At 39.9% G+C, this 15,890-nt stretch overlaps 1 protein-coding gene across 9 annotated transcripts; it reads left to right on the forward strand.

Moving 5' to 3' along the window:
- On the forward strand, window positions 1,516–13,484 carry LOC110435568 (mitogen-activated protein kinase 15-like). 9 transcript variants are annotated; one of them, XM_021461225.1, is made up of 12 exons: window positions 1,516–1,703; window positions 1,889–2,221; window positions 2,524–2,806; window positions 3,330–3,737; window positions 6,520–6,647; window positions 6,736–6,795; window positions 7,308–7,457; window positions 7,544–7,699; window positions 7,796–8,007; window positions 9,856–9,957; window positions 10,055–10,194; window positions 12,775–13,484. In XM_021461225.1, the coding sequence occupies exons 4-12, from the start codon at window positions 3,341–3,343 to the stop codon at window positions 13,050–13,052; spliced, it is 1,623 nt and encodes a 540-aa protein (XP_021316900.1). In that variant the 5' UTR covers window positions 1,516–1,703; window positions 1,889–2,221; window positions 2,524–2,806; window positions 3,330–3,340; the 3' UTR covers window positions 13,053–13,484. The 9 variants fall into 9 exon arrangements, 8 of the variants coding, with proteins under 8 accessions (XP_021316900.1, XP_021316905.1, XP_021316906.1 ...); XM_021461230.1 differs by lacking the exon at window positions 1,889–2,221 and having other exon boundaries at window positions 1,516–1,709; XM_021461231.1 differs by lacking the exon at window positions 1,889–2,221.

The following is a 15,890-nucleotide window of genomic DNA, read 5'->3' on the forward strand; positions in this document are numbered from 1 at the left end:
GGGCGACTTTGAATCTTAATTAGTACACTCACGTTCCCTGTGGAAAATCGATACTCTGGAATACTCCCGGGTGAAAGCTACATCGGTATCCGTGCGCTTGCGGATTTTTCTGTTTGCGTTTAAAATACCCAACAAGCACCTAAAGGGGTACTCTACAAACTCCAGTTTTTTTATGGAGCTGCTCCATGGTAGAGTTTGTGGAGCAGTCCCAAACACCCCCTTATTGTTGCATGCTGCCACTATTTAAATCCTGCATATACCAATGGCACTATTTACATTGTTGCAAAACTACATAAGTAGATGTTTGACATGCTATACTTTTTTCATTGCTACAAACACGAAGGGAAGTAACCATGGACTAGATCAAACAAACATTGTAAACACATCAAATCTGCATACAGACAAGAACAAGGAACAATTCCATGGTTTTGCAAGCATGGGTCAGAGATGAGAACACCATGAACAGATCGGTACCTCAGTAAAATCTCCATCTAATCTATAAACTGGTAATCTGCTCGAAGAACCTCCTCCATGAGTTAAAACCGTCAAATCGTCTGCAACGATTGGGGGTGGGCGATGTGCATAGGGATAATTCTCTAGAGGATACTCGATTTGTTGTAGTAGGTGGGACATTTGGGGATCCATATGTTGCTGCGGTGTGTAGTGTGCGGCGCCTAGCGGGGAACAAGGAAGCCACGCTCCAGCGGCACATGTGGCGGGTAACAAGGAAGCCACGCTTGTTGTGGCGCTTGCGAAGGAGAATATGTGACATGAAGAAAAAAATGGAAGGGAGTTCGTGTTGTGGCTGCTGGTTGGTTAGAGACAATGAGCAAGTGTATGCGACGTTTAGTAGATGAGCTGTATGGCTATGTCAGCATTCGATAAACTGAAATCGCATAGGACGTCTGGGCTTCTGTTCATTATTTCAAAATACTTAGCATCTCATATTTTACGTTCCCTTTATTTATATTTAACGAAATCTTGAAAAGTTTTTAACTTTTGGAAGGAACTGGCCCTAAAACGTCCTTTCTAGGCCTTGTTTAGATCCAAAAACTTTTTAGATTTTAACACTACAGTATTTTCATTTTTATTTGACAAATATTGTCCAATCACAGAGTAACTAGACTTAATATTTAGCATCTCATATTTTACGTTCCCTTTATTTATATTTAACGAAATCTTGAAAAGTTTTTAACTTTTGGAAGGAACTGGCCCTAAAACGTCCTTTTTAGGCCTTGTTTAAATCCAAAAACTTTTTAGATTTTAACACTACAGTATTTTCGTTTTTATTTGACAAATATTGTCCAATCACAGAGTAACTAGACTTAAAACATTTATCTCGTGATTTACAGATAAACTGTGCAATTAGTTATTTTTTTATCTATATTTAATATTTTATGTATGTGCCGTAAAATTCGATGTGATAGAAAATCTTGTAAAGTTTTGAGCTTATCTGTGCATCTAAAAGGCCTTACTTCGGAGCTCGCACAACACACAATCAAATGGCTCATAAAAGTCCAAAACCTGGAGAAAATAAATAAATAAATAAACTCGCAAAGCTGCCGACTGCGAGCACGAGGCCGCCGTCCTTTGTCATCCTCTCGTTTCAGCTGGATCCTCCGCCGCCGCATCCTCAGCTCGCTGCTGCCGTCACCACAGCGCTGGCTCCTCCGTCACGGGCGTGGATTTGTTCCCCTTTTCTGGTACAAGTAATCCCACTAGCCCTCGACTCGTAGCTTCCATGGATGGACTCCCTTGTTCCAAGATTTAGTTTTGTTTTTAGAACCAGAATCAAATCTTTCTTTCTCGCTATTCAGTCTGTCGCGGATTTTTGCCTGCAACTGATCTGAATCTACCTGTGAATGGTTTTTTTTGTTCTGCACCCAAGATCGACATAAATTGACACCTCCAAGATGCAGCGGCAGTTTATTTTCGAAATGTTTTGGGGGTTCAACTGTAGGATCAGTAGTTCGTCCGTCCTTGTCTGCATGACTCTTCGATGTTAATTGCTTTCTGCAAACATACTCACTTTGGGCAGATAGCTTAAGCCTGGAGCTCGTGATTATTTGTTGACTTTCTGTACAACCATCCTGGTCGGCTAGAACTTGAAATTTCAATGGCAGTCACTCCGTATTGTTGAGAGTAGCTCCAAATGGGTGGCAACTTGCTTTGCTGGCTGGAAGGTGGTTGTATTGTTGAACCTGGAAATCGGATGCATCTGGTATTGCTATCTGCCAATGGTTTATTGTTTGGATTTTTTTTTGAGATTTAGATCTGTTTTCTTGATATGCACTGAACCAAAAATATTAATAAGGATTTTTTTTTTGTCAATGCCGATTGCTGAACAATTTAGGTATTGATTTCTAAAATTTCGGGCACAATAATAAGAGAAGGCAACACATTTAAATGTTTTGTAAATGAATGTACTTTTGAAAATAGGTGTTTGCAATTTGGATGTTATTCATTCAAGGATTCGTTGATTACAGCATTAACTAGTTACATTAATCTTGTCTGTTTTGGTAGGGCTGTGTATACTTTTTCCACCTCACAATTCCTCACCCCCTCTCTACCAAATGGTTGCTGCCTCTTCGTGCAAGTGGTTGTGGAGTCCATCTTCATGCCTGGTGCAGCCAATACACTCGCAACCAGCAGCCTGGAAACCCTTACCAGCAACTCATGGATCGTCACCATTGACTGGCCAGTGTCAGCACCATGCACTCCCTTGCCATCACTAAGCGGGAGCAACTTCTCAATCGTTTCAGTCAGATTCAGATGCATGTCTGTATCACCCTCGTCATTGGCAGAGGTGGCTGGGCTATCTCATTTCTGCTATTCATCCAGGGACAAGTCAAGTTCCCTTCCTCTTCCAAGTTGCCATGTGTGATGTGGTGTTGGGTCCTAAATCCATGTTGTTAGCAGGGTATATTTTATTGATTCTTGCTTTTAGTTTGAGAAAGCATGTGCCTTTGTGCAAAATCAATGCAAATTATCAAGTTTCATTTCCTTCTTCCTAAGCTTCCGCTGTATGGTTTGCTCACGCTTGGTCTGTTTACAGTCATCCAAACAAATTGATTAGTTAGCTCAAGCTGTTTATGTTAGTGCTGATTTCCCATTCCCTTTACATTTGTGTCCTGGTCTAACCATACAATCTTAGAATGAAGAAAGATATAATGTTATTTATATCCTATTCTCTATGATCCTTGGTTTCTGGTGTTGTGATTTCTTTGTCTATTTTAGCTTATCTGCAAATGTATTTGTATCAATAATCTAAAATGACCATGGGAACAACATTGTTCAAGCTTATTCATTCATCATCCTGTGTGATGCAGGCATCCCCTGAATGGATTTTTTCACTGAGTATGGTGAGGGAAGCAGGTACAAGATAGAAGAGGTCATAGGAAAAGGAAGTTACGGTGTGGTTTGCTCTGCTTTGGACACTCACACTGGTGAAAAGGTTGCAATAAAGAAGATAAATGAAATATTTGAACATGTGTCTGATGCAACACGTATACTTCGTGAGATCAAGCTGCTTCGGCTCCTGCGACATCCGGATATTGTAGAAATAAAACATATTTTACTTCCTCCATCAAGGAGGGAATTCAAGGATATATATGTTGTGTTTGAACTCATGGAGTCTGATTTACACCAAGTTATAAAGGCTAATGATGACTTAACTCCAGAACACTATCAATTTTTCCTGTATCAATTACTTCGAGGATTGAAGTACATACATACAGGTAACTAGTTATTATCATTTGAAAAATCTTCCCTTTACATATTCTAACTTGTTTCTTCAAGGAGTGCTGTTTCTTGAAGTGAATGGTCTTCTGTCATCAATAGTCATTATATTTTTTATGTACGCAATTTTCATCAGTATTCTTTTTGTTTTCCACATGTATAATTGTTGTTTTTGGAAAAAACCTTTTGTCCCTAATTAACTATGCTAGCTGTTCCAGGTGGAACGTGCCTATATACTCATGTTTCTTAGTGGGTAATGGAATAGAAAGTTGTAGGATTCTAGGATATTTATAATTAGGTGAAATTGTAACTACCTGGCCAGGAAAACTACACTCTGTTTTCTTTTACTTCTTTTATCACCTGATTGGTATATTATGCTCACACTGCAATTCATGTTTTTTTAGAGTGTCTCGTACAACTTAGAGTCTGGAGAGCATAGGCCCTGTTTGGATCCACCCAGTTGAACTATTAGCTGCTAAAAATTAGCTGGGATGGATCCAAATAGGCTTAGCTATATGCGAGCTAAAAATCACCTAGCGAACAACTATCTCACTGGCTGCTCCAACCGAGTTAATAGATTGCGAAGAAACAAACTCAGCCTGTGAGGGGTCATCACCGCCCCCAAGGTATTGTGCTTAAGGTCTTCTTACACAGACCGAGAAAATCCCCGAACCCCCGCCCCATCCATACACAGGGAGACGTTACCCGTGAGAAGGGCCAATTTCTTTACCTGTGCTTTGGCCTGGGGCGAGCAAGGGGATTTTTTTTTACCCTCAGCCTGAAATTCGCTCCCATTGGAGTTCGAACTTAGGACCTGAGGGGTGCCGCCAGAGCTGCTTAACCAACTGGTCTAGCATCCTTTGGCAAAAAACACTTTTTTATCTATGTGCTCTACCAATAGCCTCTAAAAGGTGAATGGCATGATTGACAAATCATAAATGCACCCACCTTTTAGCTCCTAGATCCAAACAACACCTAACTAATAGGTAGCCAACTAACTATGAGCTGCTAGTGGATCCAAATGGGGCCATAGCTAACAATTGCTGCATATGGTCATGGGGGGTGACATAGATCTCATGCAGACGATTGAGACAAGGCCCAGTAGAATCCTCCTAATGTGGGCACGGTGGCTTAATATCATTTCGTCAAAAAGGAGGCTATGCCAGTTTTTTTTTTAATTCTAATAATGTCTAGCCATCTTAGTATCTGGAAGTGAAACAAGATTCTTCATTCTGGTGCAAATCAAGCTTCTCCGTTGCCTGCAGGAATTTAATCTTTTTTATTACTTCGTCATCTCAATCAGGTTCTCATATGGTGTCACGAGTATAGCAGGTGCCCATGCAGGGAGCAGCCAACCCTAGCCAGCCAAATTTAGGTGCTAAACATATCTCTTTTTGTAATTTGTTTGGGTAAGATCGATTACTTACCAAACAGTTATTTCCATTTTTGGGCCCTATCTCCTATATGGGATCAGGCTCTGTCGGAATCATGAAGTTATCTCGGTTCCTTTCCTCTTTCTTTTCCTTATGTTTCAATTACGTGCATCTCCACCCACATTGCATTCGTTCACTCTATACATGGCCCTGCTGATACCTTGTGTAACTGTTCCTTGACCCCCAGTTGCCTATAGCTGCATACTTTGCCCATGGAACATGGTTCTACTTCTAGAATTTGATTCAAAAATAGCTTTCCTAGGTATGCTTGTCACATTTTAATTTGTCCTGCTTGGTATACTATTCTTCTTAAGGCCTTGTTTAGTTCCCAAAAAAAATTGCAAAATTTTTCAGATTCCCCGTCACATCAAATCTTTAGACACATGCATGGAGTATTAAATATAGACGAAAATAAAAATTAATTGCACAGTTTGGTCGGAATTGACGAGATGAATCTTTTGAGCCTAGTTATTCTATGATTGGACAATATTTGTCAAATACAAACGAAATTGCTACAGTGTCGATTTTCCAAAATTTTTTGGAACTAAACAAGGCCTAAGACCCTATAATTTGTCGCAGAGGTGCAGTCATTTTTAATTTCAAATGAGAAGCATGCTTGAAACAAGAGCGATACACACAACATGAATTTACGATTCTTTACATCCAAGAGATCATAGGGTTCAGATAACATGGGTGGTGACTAACTTTTGAGGGTTTAAAAAAACAACCTGCCTGGGAAAGACCACCCCTACGGCATTGCACTTAAGAAGAAGCTTCTCTCAGGCCAAGAAACGCCCTGAAGGCCAGTTGCCCTGGATGTGCCACCAAGTGCCAGGACTGGTTACACGTATAACTTAGGACCGCAACCAATGAGGAGTGTTTTCTTAACAGAGGCTTGTTCAAATTCGCTCCCACGGGGAGTTGAGCACAGTACTTGGGGTCCTATTTGAGCCATGCTGACCTGTCACATGGTTGTGATTTGTTATATGCTGTATATGAAGTATTTCCCTTGTGGTACAGAGGAGGATATTCCACAATTGTTTGTATGATTAGAAATAGCTGACTCTTGCAATAATATTAGCTAATTGTTGTCTTGTGTCAAATGGAAGTCTTGCAGAAGCTATATTTTCTCTAGTTCCCGTTCAAAAAAAAAAAAAAACTCTAGTTGCACTAGTCTACAAATAAACAATAATATTTTCAATAAGTAAATGTGGCAAAAATTTAGGAACTAGAAAGCAGAACAAGCAAAACTCTTTTGTAAATACACCATTTTATCTTGTTCTGGTCATTAGCGTCAATATCAATTAATCGAATGCATTCTATTCATTGTTGTTTTTTTTTTGCACAGCAAATGTGTTTCACCGAGACCTAAAACCAAAAAATATTTTGGCCAATGCTGATTGCAAGCTTAAAATATGTGATTTTGGACTTGCAAGAGTAGCTTTCAATGATACTCCTACTGCCATCTTCTGGACGGTACAAATAACTCAACTCTCATGTATAAAAACATATTAATTTTATACATGTCCATCATTTTAACATTTATTGTTTAATATACTTTTAGGATTATGTTGCAACAAGATGGTACCGAGCTCCTGAGCTGTGTGGATCTTTTTTCTCTAAGGTTAGTGATCTGATGATTGATATGAATCCTCACGCTTGAATATCAGTGATTTTTTTACTGTTATGTTAATCTGGTGATATGTCTAGGATCCTGTAGGAGTTCTAAATTTCATAATGTTTCTAGTTCTACCTGATGTGATTGCTTGTATACATGGACTAGGCTGTAAGCCTGTAAAATATAACCTTGTGTGTATTGCGACATTTGTAATCACTTTTACTTTTGTAATGTACATGATGTTATTTGTTCAACCTGCTTCACCTTAAATTTTCTCACATACTTCTGTATCAAATATTATTATACTACTATTGTTACTATTACTAATACTCTTTGCTTTTTACCCTGTTGTTTTTTTTTGGTAGCTTGTGTTGGAATAAAAGGTTCTTTTGTGTTTTTGTTTCTCTGTCCATAAAATTGGATGCTGCATAGTTCCGAGTTTTGCATTCTAGACATGCTTCTGTGCTGTAGATTCTCTGGAGCATTGTTGGACATTATTATGTTTTGAATTGTTGCAGTATACTCCAGCAATAGATATATGGAGCATTGGCTGTATATTTGCAGAGCTTTTAACTGGAAAACCTCTCTTCCCTGGGAAAAATGTGGTACATCAACTTGATATAATTACAGATCTCCTGGGAACACCATCTCCTGAAGCAATCTCTAGGGTGGGTATTTTTACATATAAAAGAGTCTCTTGTCATCTTCAATTACTTTCTAATGATTTTTGCTACATGTACTCTTCATGGAACAGATTCGAAATGAGAAGGCCAAGCGCTACCTGAGCAGTATGAGGCGGAAAAGGCCTATACCACTTACTCAGAAATTTCCAAATGCAGATCCACTTGCATTACGTTTATTGGAGAAGATGCTAGCTTTTGATCCAAAAGATAGGCCAAGCGCAGAGGAGGTATATATTTTTTTGAATAATCTGCTTGTTTTCCTATCAAATAGCAGCATCTGTCCTCTGAATGTCAACAATATCTAATTGACCTTATACATTCAGGCCCTTGCTGATCCATATTTCAAGAACATAGCCAATGTGGATAGAGAACCATCAGCACAGCCTGTGACAAAGCTGGAATTTGAGTTTGAGAGGCGGAGGATTACCAAAGAAGATATAAGGGAACTCATTTACAGAGAAATTCTGGAGTATCATCCAAATATGTTGAGAGAATTCCTTGAGGGGACAGAGTCAACTGGTTTCATGTACCCAAGGTGTGTTGTCATGCCAAGTTTTTTTTTTCTCATTGCATCAGAATATTTGACTGAAGTCCCTGCCAGTGGGGTGTGTCAGTGTGTGTGTATGTTGTAACTCCTATTAATGCAATGACGCACAGCTTCTCTGCATGTTCGTTAAAAAATATAAATTTAGACTGTCTAGTTCTTTGCTAAACACTCTTATGTGTTTTTTATCTTGTTATTACTGCTATTTTTTTTTAAAAAAAATTGAATACTAGTATGGCACAGTTAGGCACATACTACCTCCATCCCCCAAAAAAATCTGATGTTTAAGTTGTCTAAAGTCAAACTATCTTATGTTTGATCAAGTTTATAGAGAAGGTCAACATATTTGACACCAAATAGGTATACTATGCAAGTATTGTTTTCTCCAACACGCTGGAGAGCTGCGATATACTATGCAAATATTATCCATGATGAATCTAATGGTACTTAGTATTTGGTAATATAAATATTGTTTGTATAAATTTGGTCAAAAATAAGATAGTTAATAGTTTGTTCTCGAACACGCAGGAGAGCTGCATATCGTTATATATAAGAAAAAGAAAAGGGGAGTAAAACCAGCACACACACCGCAAGTCACTCAAAAAAGCACTGCTCTCCTATTACATAAAAAAAAAGACTTGACCTCGACCGAGAAAGAGTCCTAGTTTGCACTTGGCACTAGAGTGAGGAGATGAGAAATTCTTTAAGCCCCAGCGTCCATAGAAGTTCTCTCTAATGAGCAACAAAACACCATTCAGGCTGGGGGTAATCCCATCAAACACACAGCGATTGTGATGATTCCAGATTGACCAAGCCACCAAAATTATGATAGAATTGAGACATTTTTAAATCTGACCATAAACTCTAGAAACTGAACTTTCCCACCAGTCATTAAAGGAGGTGTCATCAGGCTGAGGGGATAGGGGCTGCAGACCAAAACTCTATAGGATGATGAAGCACACTTCCCGAGTGAAAACACAAGAGACTAGCAAGTGGTCGATTATCTCCTCAGCTTGGTCAGAGTGGACAGCATTCAGGGTAGCGAGGCGATCAGCTGTCCAACATTTGTTATGGGCAACCAACCACATGAAGAATTTACACTTGCCAGGTGCCCAATTCTTCCATATTCTTTCCCATGGCCTGAACTGAATTGCACCAATGAACAGCCCCTCATATGCAGATTTTGCAGAGTATTTTCCTGAAGACGATAGTTGCCAAATATGTGAGTCCTTGACCTCTGGCTGCAGTACAAAATCTGAAAGGTCCCATAGGCATAGGTATTCAGTCAACATAGCCACTCTAAATGCTCTCCCCGTATATCAGAAATCCATCTCATTTCAGTACGGGCTTCAAACACAGTCCTTTTCTTTGCTCTCTTGGACACTGCCCTGAAAGGTGAGGCACTAGTAGAGCCAAACTTTGACCATGCAACCATTTATCGGTCCAGAAAAACATCTTCTTGAGATGGGCCACAGAGAAGAAAGCCTTGACCAAAGGGTGAACTTGGATGGGGAAAGCTGCCCATGGACAACGGATCCGTAATGCCCATCCTAAATTCTGAAGATGTGATATGCCAAGCCCTCCAAGTAGTAATTGGTAGTTAACTGTTTTGCAGATGTAATGAATAAGGAAAAGTAATTACAGGAAACTACAGATTACAAATGAACATTTTGGTGTATCATGCATATAATTTCAAACTCAATTTATTTGGAGAGTAACAAACAAAGAACAGAGTAGACTTAAATATTTTGTTGTGTTGAAGTGGGAGGGGTGATGGTTGATTGAACTGGACTCTGCTGCATCATTCGACTAAACTGAATTGCATTACTCTGCTTGCAGTGCTGTGGATCATTTTAAGAAGCAATTTGCATATCTTGAAGAACACTATGCAAAGGGATCAACAGCAGCTCCACCTGAGAGGCAACACAACTCTCTTCCAAGGTAATATTTCCATTCCCTCTTGTGACTTAATTTAACTAAAAACCTAACATTTGACTGGGTGCATCTTTTTCTATACTTGACACTTGTGCATAAACAGGCCTTGTGTGTTATATTCGGATAATCTAACTAAAAGCACAGCCAATGTCATGGAGGATCTTTCCAAGTGTGTAATCAGAGATGAAACGCAGAGGGGACAGCTAGATTCTTCCTCTATCGGTGCAAATAGAGTTCCTCAAGGTGAGCACGTGTAGCCTCCAAAAGCTATTGGCGCATCATCATGGCTAACAACATAAAGTAATATATTTTTGCTATACATCAATAATCTTCAGAACTTGCAGCAGAATCAGTGACAGGTTTGCAACCAATTCCTATTTAGCACCATGTGTTCCATTCATCACTTAAGTCATGATTGTTTAATTTGTTCATGGTCTACTCCCTGGTGACATGCAAATCGGCTGCTTTGGTGTCTAAATTATACGTCCTCATTATGATGTTATGGAAATGGTCATTTTTTTTTCTCGAAAAACGCAGGAGATCTGCGTCTCATTGTATTAAGAAGAAAAGAGGGTGTAAGAACCCCGAACTTACAAGACAACCTGAACACAACTCAATCACACACCACATTGCTACTGCAGCCAAAGAAACAACACAAGCTAACAGAAGCAACTAAGCTGGCAGCAAGGCGACCCACAGTTACCCCAAGAATTAATCGCCTGGGAGATGGGCAGTCAAGAGGGAAAGCCCTCGAGCCCCGCAGTGGTCCACAGCCGGCGCTCCTCACCAGCCACTATTAAAGCCCTAGCCATACTTGGAGCCGCTCCATCAAAAAACGATTGCGATGGTTCCAAAGAGTCCAGGCCCCGAAAACAATTAGGGAATTAACCCCTTGCCTCACCAAATCAGAAGTGGCATTATTAGCCCTCTCCCACCAATCCAGGAAGGAGTTATCAGTAGGCTGGGGAGACAAGGCCTGGAGACCGACCTGCCGCAGCAAAATAAACCAAAACTCCCTAGCGAAGACACATTCCACCACCAAGGCCTTGAGACCGACCTGTTCAGAAACTCTCCACAGCATTTGCCCACCACTCAAAGGATGTTTCGTTGGGTTGTGGACAAAGAGACTGCAGACTAACCAGACATAGCAAACTGAACCATATTTGTGCAAAAATGCAAGCCAACATCAACTTATCAATAGTTTCCTCTTCTTGGTCACACAGGATGCAACACTCATGATGTTGAAGACCTCTTCGAGCAAGACGACCAGCAGACCAGCATCTGTTGTGGGCAACTAACCACATGCCCAAAAAGGAATTGTGACTTAAATTCATCAATTTATCACCTCAAATATAGCTATCCAAAAGAAAAAATCACAAAATTAGGCTGACAACAATGCAGCACAAGAAGCTCATTATAAAAAAAAACTAAATGTGCCTGACCCAATTCGAATTAGTCACACCTTGCTAGGTGAGAGTGAGTCAACACAATCACCAGAAAATTTGGCTGGTCTGGGTCGCCACTCAGGGCTGAGGGAACCGAGTTCCAGGTTTCTGAGAACACTGGTCAAAGTGGTTAGTTTGGGTCAAGTGACCCACTGACCCCAACTAATTTGGTCGATGAGCTTTGATATGTCAGGTATGAGTAGTTACAGAAAATGAACCTTTGTGCTTTGATCCGTTATAAATTTGTAAGATTAGAGACATAAAAGAAAAGGAAAAATATAAGATGGGCTTTTGTGCTTTGATCCATTCAGCTCACCTAATGTTCTGCCTTATGCCCAAAGCCTCTAGCCTCTCTCTTTCCCTCCCTCCCTCTCTGTGAGGGCACAACGCAAGGAGTTCCTTTCTTCCTCATTTCTCTCTGCTCCCAACTCCATCAGCGCTGCCAACATTAGCTCTGTCACCATTGAGCTGACTCTGTGGTTGCCAAATGACCATGTTCATTGCTCCATCTGCATCTGTCCTCACTGTATGCATCCAAACTCAGTTCCCTTTGCAGATCAGGCAGAGCAATCCTGCGGTGGCTGCAGATGGAAAGCATCTATCAGCCTGTAATCACATAGGGTTAAACTTCAAAAGGAACTTGTGCCTGCAGCATGCACACATCTGGGCTCATGGGCCAGTAATAAGCAAGTCTTGGATAGGTCACACCCCTATGTTTGTACTTGAGAGACTAATTTTATTTTGTTTTACATTTTCATTGTATCAAATTTAAATTTGAATGTTTTGTTCCAAAAAGCTCTAGAATTTTGTGTCATGTTGGTAACCTTTCAGTAGGATTAGGATATGATATTTTCTCTAAATAGAATACTGAACACTGCACCCACCTCACTTTCTGTTTTGACCCCTTGGCATCATCCCTTGTCACCATGCTAAACGTTATGGGCTAAAATGGCTGTGTGCTAGACTAGTAGGATGAATTTGTTTATCAATTATTTGTTCACTTTACTATCTACTTTTGTTTGTCAATGGTTTTACCACTGGTGTTCTGGACAATTGATCCATGGCATTTTTTTTTAGGGTTTAGGGTTTTAGGGTTTAGGGTTTAAGCATGTTTTTCATTAACAGAAAGGAGTTTAGTACAAGGTAAATAAAGCAACGGTAATCCGAGGTTACCGAGGCGACACAACAAGGAAGCTAAAGCTCCACGTGGTCGTTATAGGCAATAGGTTCTTATCTGTTTTGTTGGGAATTATAGGTTTTGTGTATTAAATTAAATTATATGCTGGAGTTGTTTTTTCTTTCTAATGAAAATTTTTCTATTCTCTTTAGTAGATTTTTCTGTTATTTCTCATTCATTTTGGGTTACTTCGAATGGCAGGTGGTGCTTCAAGGCCTGCTAGAGTGGTTGGTTCTGCAATGCGATATGGTAACAGTTCATCATCTGGTACCTACCAATATGAACAGAGGACAGCTAAAAACCCAGCAATTGGTGCTACTGGTGTTTCACCTAGGGGCTCATACTCTAGAACAATTCCTACCTGCAAGAGCGAAACAAGCGAGGCTGACAGGATTGATGCAAGTCAAACTAGACAGCCCAAGCCATACATCCCAAACAAACTACCTACTACAGTAGATGGCCGGAATGGTCATTGGTAGGTTTACCTGCAATCTACCAGCAAACTTAACAAAAATATCTGCAGATCTCTGAGACATCCTGACGCAGTTAAAGATGACATTCTGTACAGAGTGAACATTTTTCAGGGACACAGTCAGAGCTGAACTGTAATAGAAGCAGGCTTGATGGGCTGCTTGGTTCCACGTAGATTTGGCCTTCGCTAGCTGATTGATGATTCAGATTAATCATGTACGGTGTATAGTAAAAATATTGTGGTAGGCAGCAAGAGGCTGCTAGCCTGCTACTGACGTAGAAACTATACACGCTGTCTGATCGTTTTTGTAACTATACACGTAGAAACTATATACTGTTTCTTGTAGCTGTCCATTCAAATGTAGCAACAATCAGCTATTTAGTTTTACAATGGAATCTTAGAAGACGTCAATTTGTGTACATGTATCAAGCTTTCTCTGGAACCTATGGTTGTAGTAATTTATAACGAACTGGCGAACGGTGAGTGACGTTCTATAAGTAGCAATGGGCGGGGTTTCTTGGGACTTGTGAGAACATTGATCGGGCACTTTTACAAATCGAATCGGGCACTTTTACAAATCGAATGAAGTGGAAAGGTAGCAGGTCTCAGATCGGTGCCTACGAGTTATGACTACCTAAAAACCCAAAACTCCTTTCTCTCCAATGTCGATTTTGTAGTCCCTATTAGACTGGCCACAGCGTTGCCGGTGCTGAAAATTTAACTCCGTACGCCAACTCATATCGATGCCAGAAACCACAAAAGGGCATAATGTGAGCATCGTTGTTTTATTACTGTATATGAGACCCAAATTATGTTCAGAGGCTGTTAGCGTAGCTCAGTGTGTTTCGGTGTGTTGGCATTTGTTTAATTGCAATTTTTTTTTTTGCAAAATAGACACTATAACACTTTTGTTTGTATTTAACAAATATTGTCCAATCATAAGCTAACTAGGGTCAAATGATTCACCTCGCAAATTACAAGCAGACTGTGTAATTAGTTATTTTTTAATTTATATTTAATGCTTCATACATATGCTGTAAGATAGATGTGACGGAGAATCTGAAAAATGTTGTAAAATTTTCTCAAGAACTAAACAAGGCCTTGAAGAGGGAGTGTGCTGATTCAACCAGTGCAAAAAACATTTTTTATCCTCTCAGCATCGAGGAACCAATTTTTGTATTAAAAACACACAGATCGTACAATAAGATAACAATATTATAAAAATAAATATTAATATTAAAGCAACATTTAGGTAAGAAAATAAAGTTCGTAAAATTATCAGATGCTGCATTTTAGAATGAGATGACTAGTAACCTACAAGAATGATTCAACTTTAGCGGATTATAAAAATTATCATGGGATGTGATAGGTACCGATATGAATCGGTACGAGGGTGGCTCGATCTTCACGATAATAGGTTTAAAGTTGAGTGCTGAAGAATAACGATAACTTGCTGCAGAATAGCGGGGATAACTAGCTTTATACCTAACAAAAGTTGGATGTGACGACCAAGCGACAGGGAGAGAGACACCGAAACCATGAAGACTTCGACTCGATCTCCGAACTACCGCAGAACCTCTGAAACTAATCTACACAATACGGCGCAACCGAACGGAAGCCATAGAGCACGAAGTAGGAGAACCCAGAGGATTCACTTCACAAGTCCAAGAAGACAAGGAAGAACAAAGGTTGAGTAAGGCACTCAGCAGCGTGGCTGTAATATCACATAGTTTATCAAAAGATCAAAGGTTGCTAATACCTTAGAGGTAGGAAATATTTATACTAGGAATAATCCTCCTAGATAGGTATAAAAACGAAATAGAGTTTCGAAAGGCAATATGAAAGGCCCCTCGGAATGGATTCTCGAACTAGTTTCGCGTGACAGTTGGCCTCCAGAGCAGTTTCCAATAAACTAACCATAACTCCTTATTGGAAAGTTCAAATGATGAACCGTTTCTTGCATGTGAAATTAGACTTCAAGAGCTTTCCAGCAATGTATGGAATGCACCATGAAACATTGTAGATTTGTACAGTTTTGCATGGCAAGTTGAACCAATATTCTATTATGACAGACGGTTGACCTTCTGTGCAGTCTTGACTAATCCAAATATAACTCCTGATTGCAACGTCCAAATGAGGTGGGGATTGAGCCATTGGAAAGTGGACTTGATGAGTTTTCCAAAATGTTCTCATGGGCCTCCAAAGCTTCACGAAGTTGAGAGTTATGACTGCTTCTTTCTGATGTCCGAACATTCGTCTGAATATTCATGGAATCACTTTCGGACGTCCGTACCTTCATTCATGTTACTTTTCTGATGTCGCCATTCTGTAGCAGTGTCTCTTCCTCCTTTTAAATATATTCCTAAGTATAACTAATGTAGAGCACTTAGATAGTATAACATTCTTAGAAGTGTGAAAATTACAATCACTAAAGAAAGAATTCACTTGCTCTTGTAGCTTCTTGGCACGACTTCTTGTAAGTAGACCTTTATGTGTAGCATTTGGACTTGAACGAGCGCGCATAGCTGGGATGTCCTCATCATCCTGCCCCTCTTGAAAAGCAGTCATCCTCGACTCTTCCAATCCAAAGAAAGGAGATAAATTTGCAACATTGAAGCTTGTACTCACACCATATGTACTTGGGAGATCAATTTCATATGCATTGTCATTGATTTTGTGAAGCACTTTGAATGGACCATCAGCTCGGGGTTGCAGCTTGCTCTTGTGTTGTTCGGAAAAGCGATCCTTGCGTAAGTGCACCCAAACCAAGTCTCCTAGTTCAAATAACATCTTCTTACGACCCTTGTTGGCGTGCTTTTCATATAGCTTGGTCATCTTCTCAATG

Source organism: Sorghum bicolor, chromosome 5 (genome assembly GCF_000003195.3).
Source record: "Sorghum bicolor cultivar BTx623 chromosome 5, Sorghum_bicolor_NCBIv3, whole genome shotgun sequence".
NCBI classification, from domain to species: Eukaryota; Viridiplantae; Streptophyta; class Magnoliopsida; order Poales; family Poaceae; genus Sorghum; species Sorghum bicolor.

Coding starts and splice junctions, on each gene's coding strand:
- LOC110435568 (XM_021461230.1), top strand. CDS start 3,341: ATGGATTTTTTCACTGAGTATGGTGAGGGAAGCAGGTACAAGATAGAA. Junction 6,648..6,735: donor CTACTGCCATCTTCTGGACG/GTACAAATAACT, acceptor ATATACTTTTAG/GATTATGTTGCAACAAGATG. Junction 10,195..12,774: donor TGCAAATAGAGTTCCTCAAG/GTGAGCACGTGT, acceptor TTCGAATGGCAG/GTGGTGCTTCAAGGCCTGCT.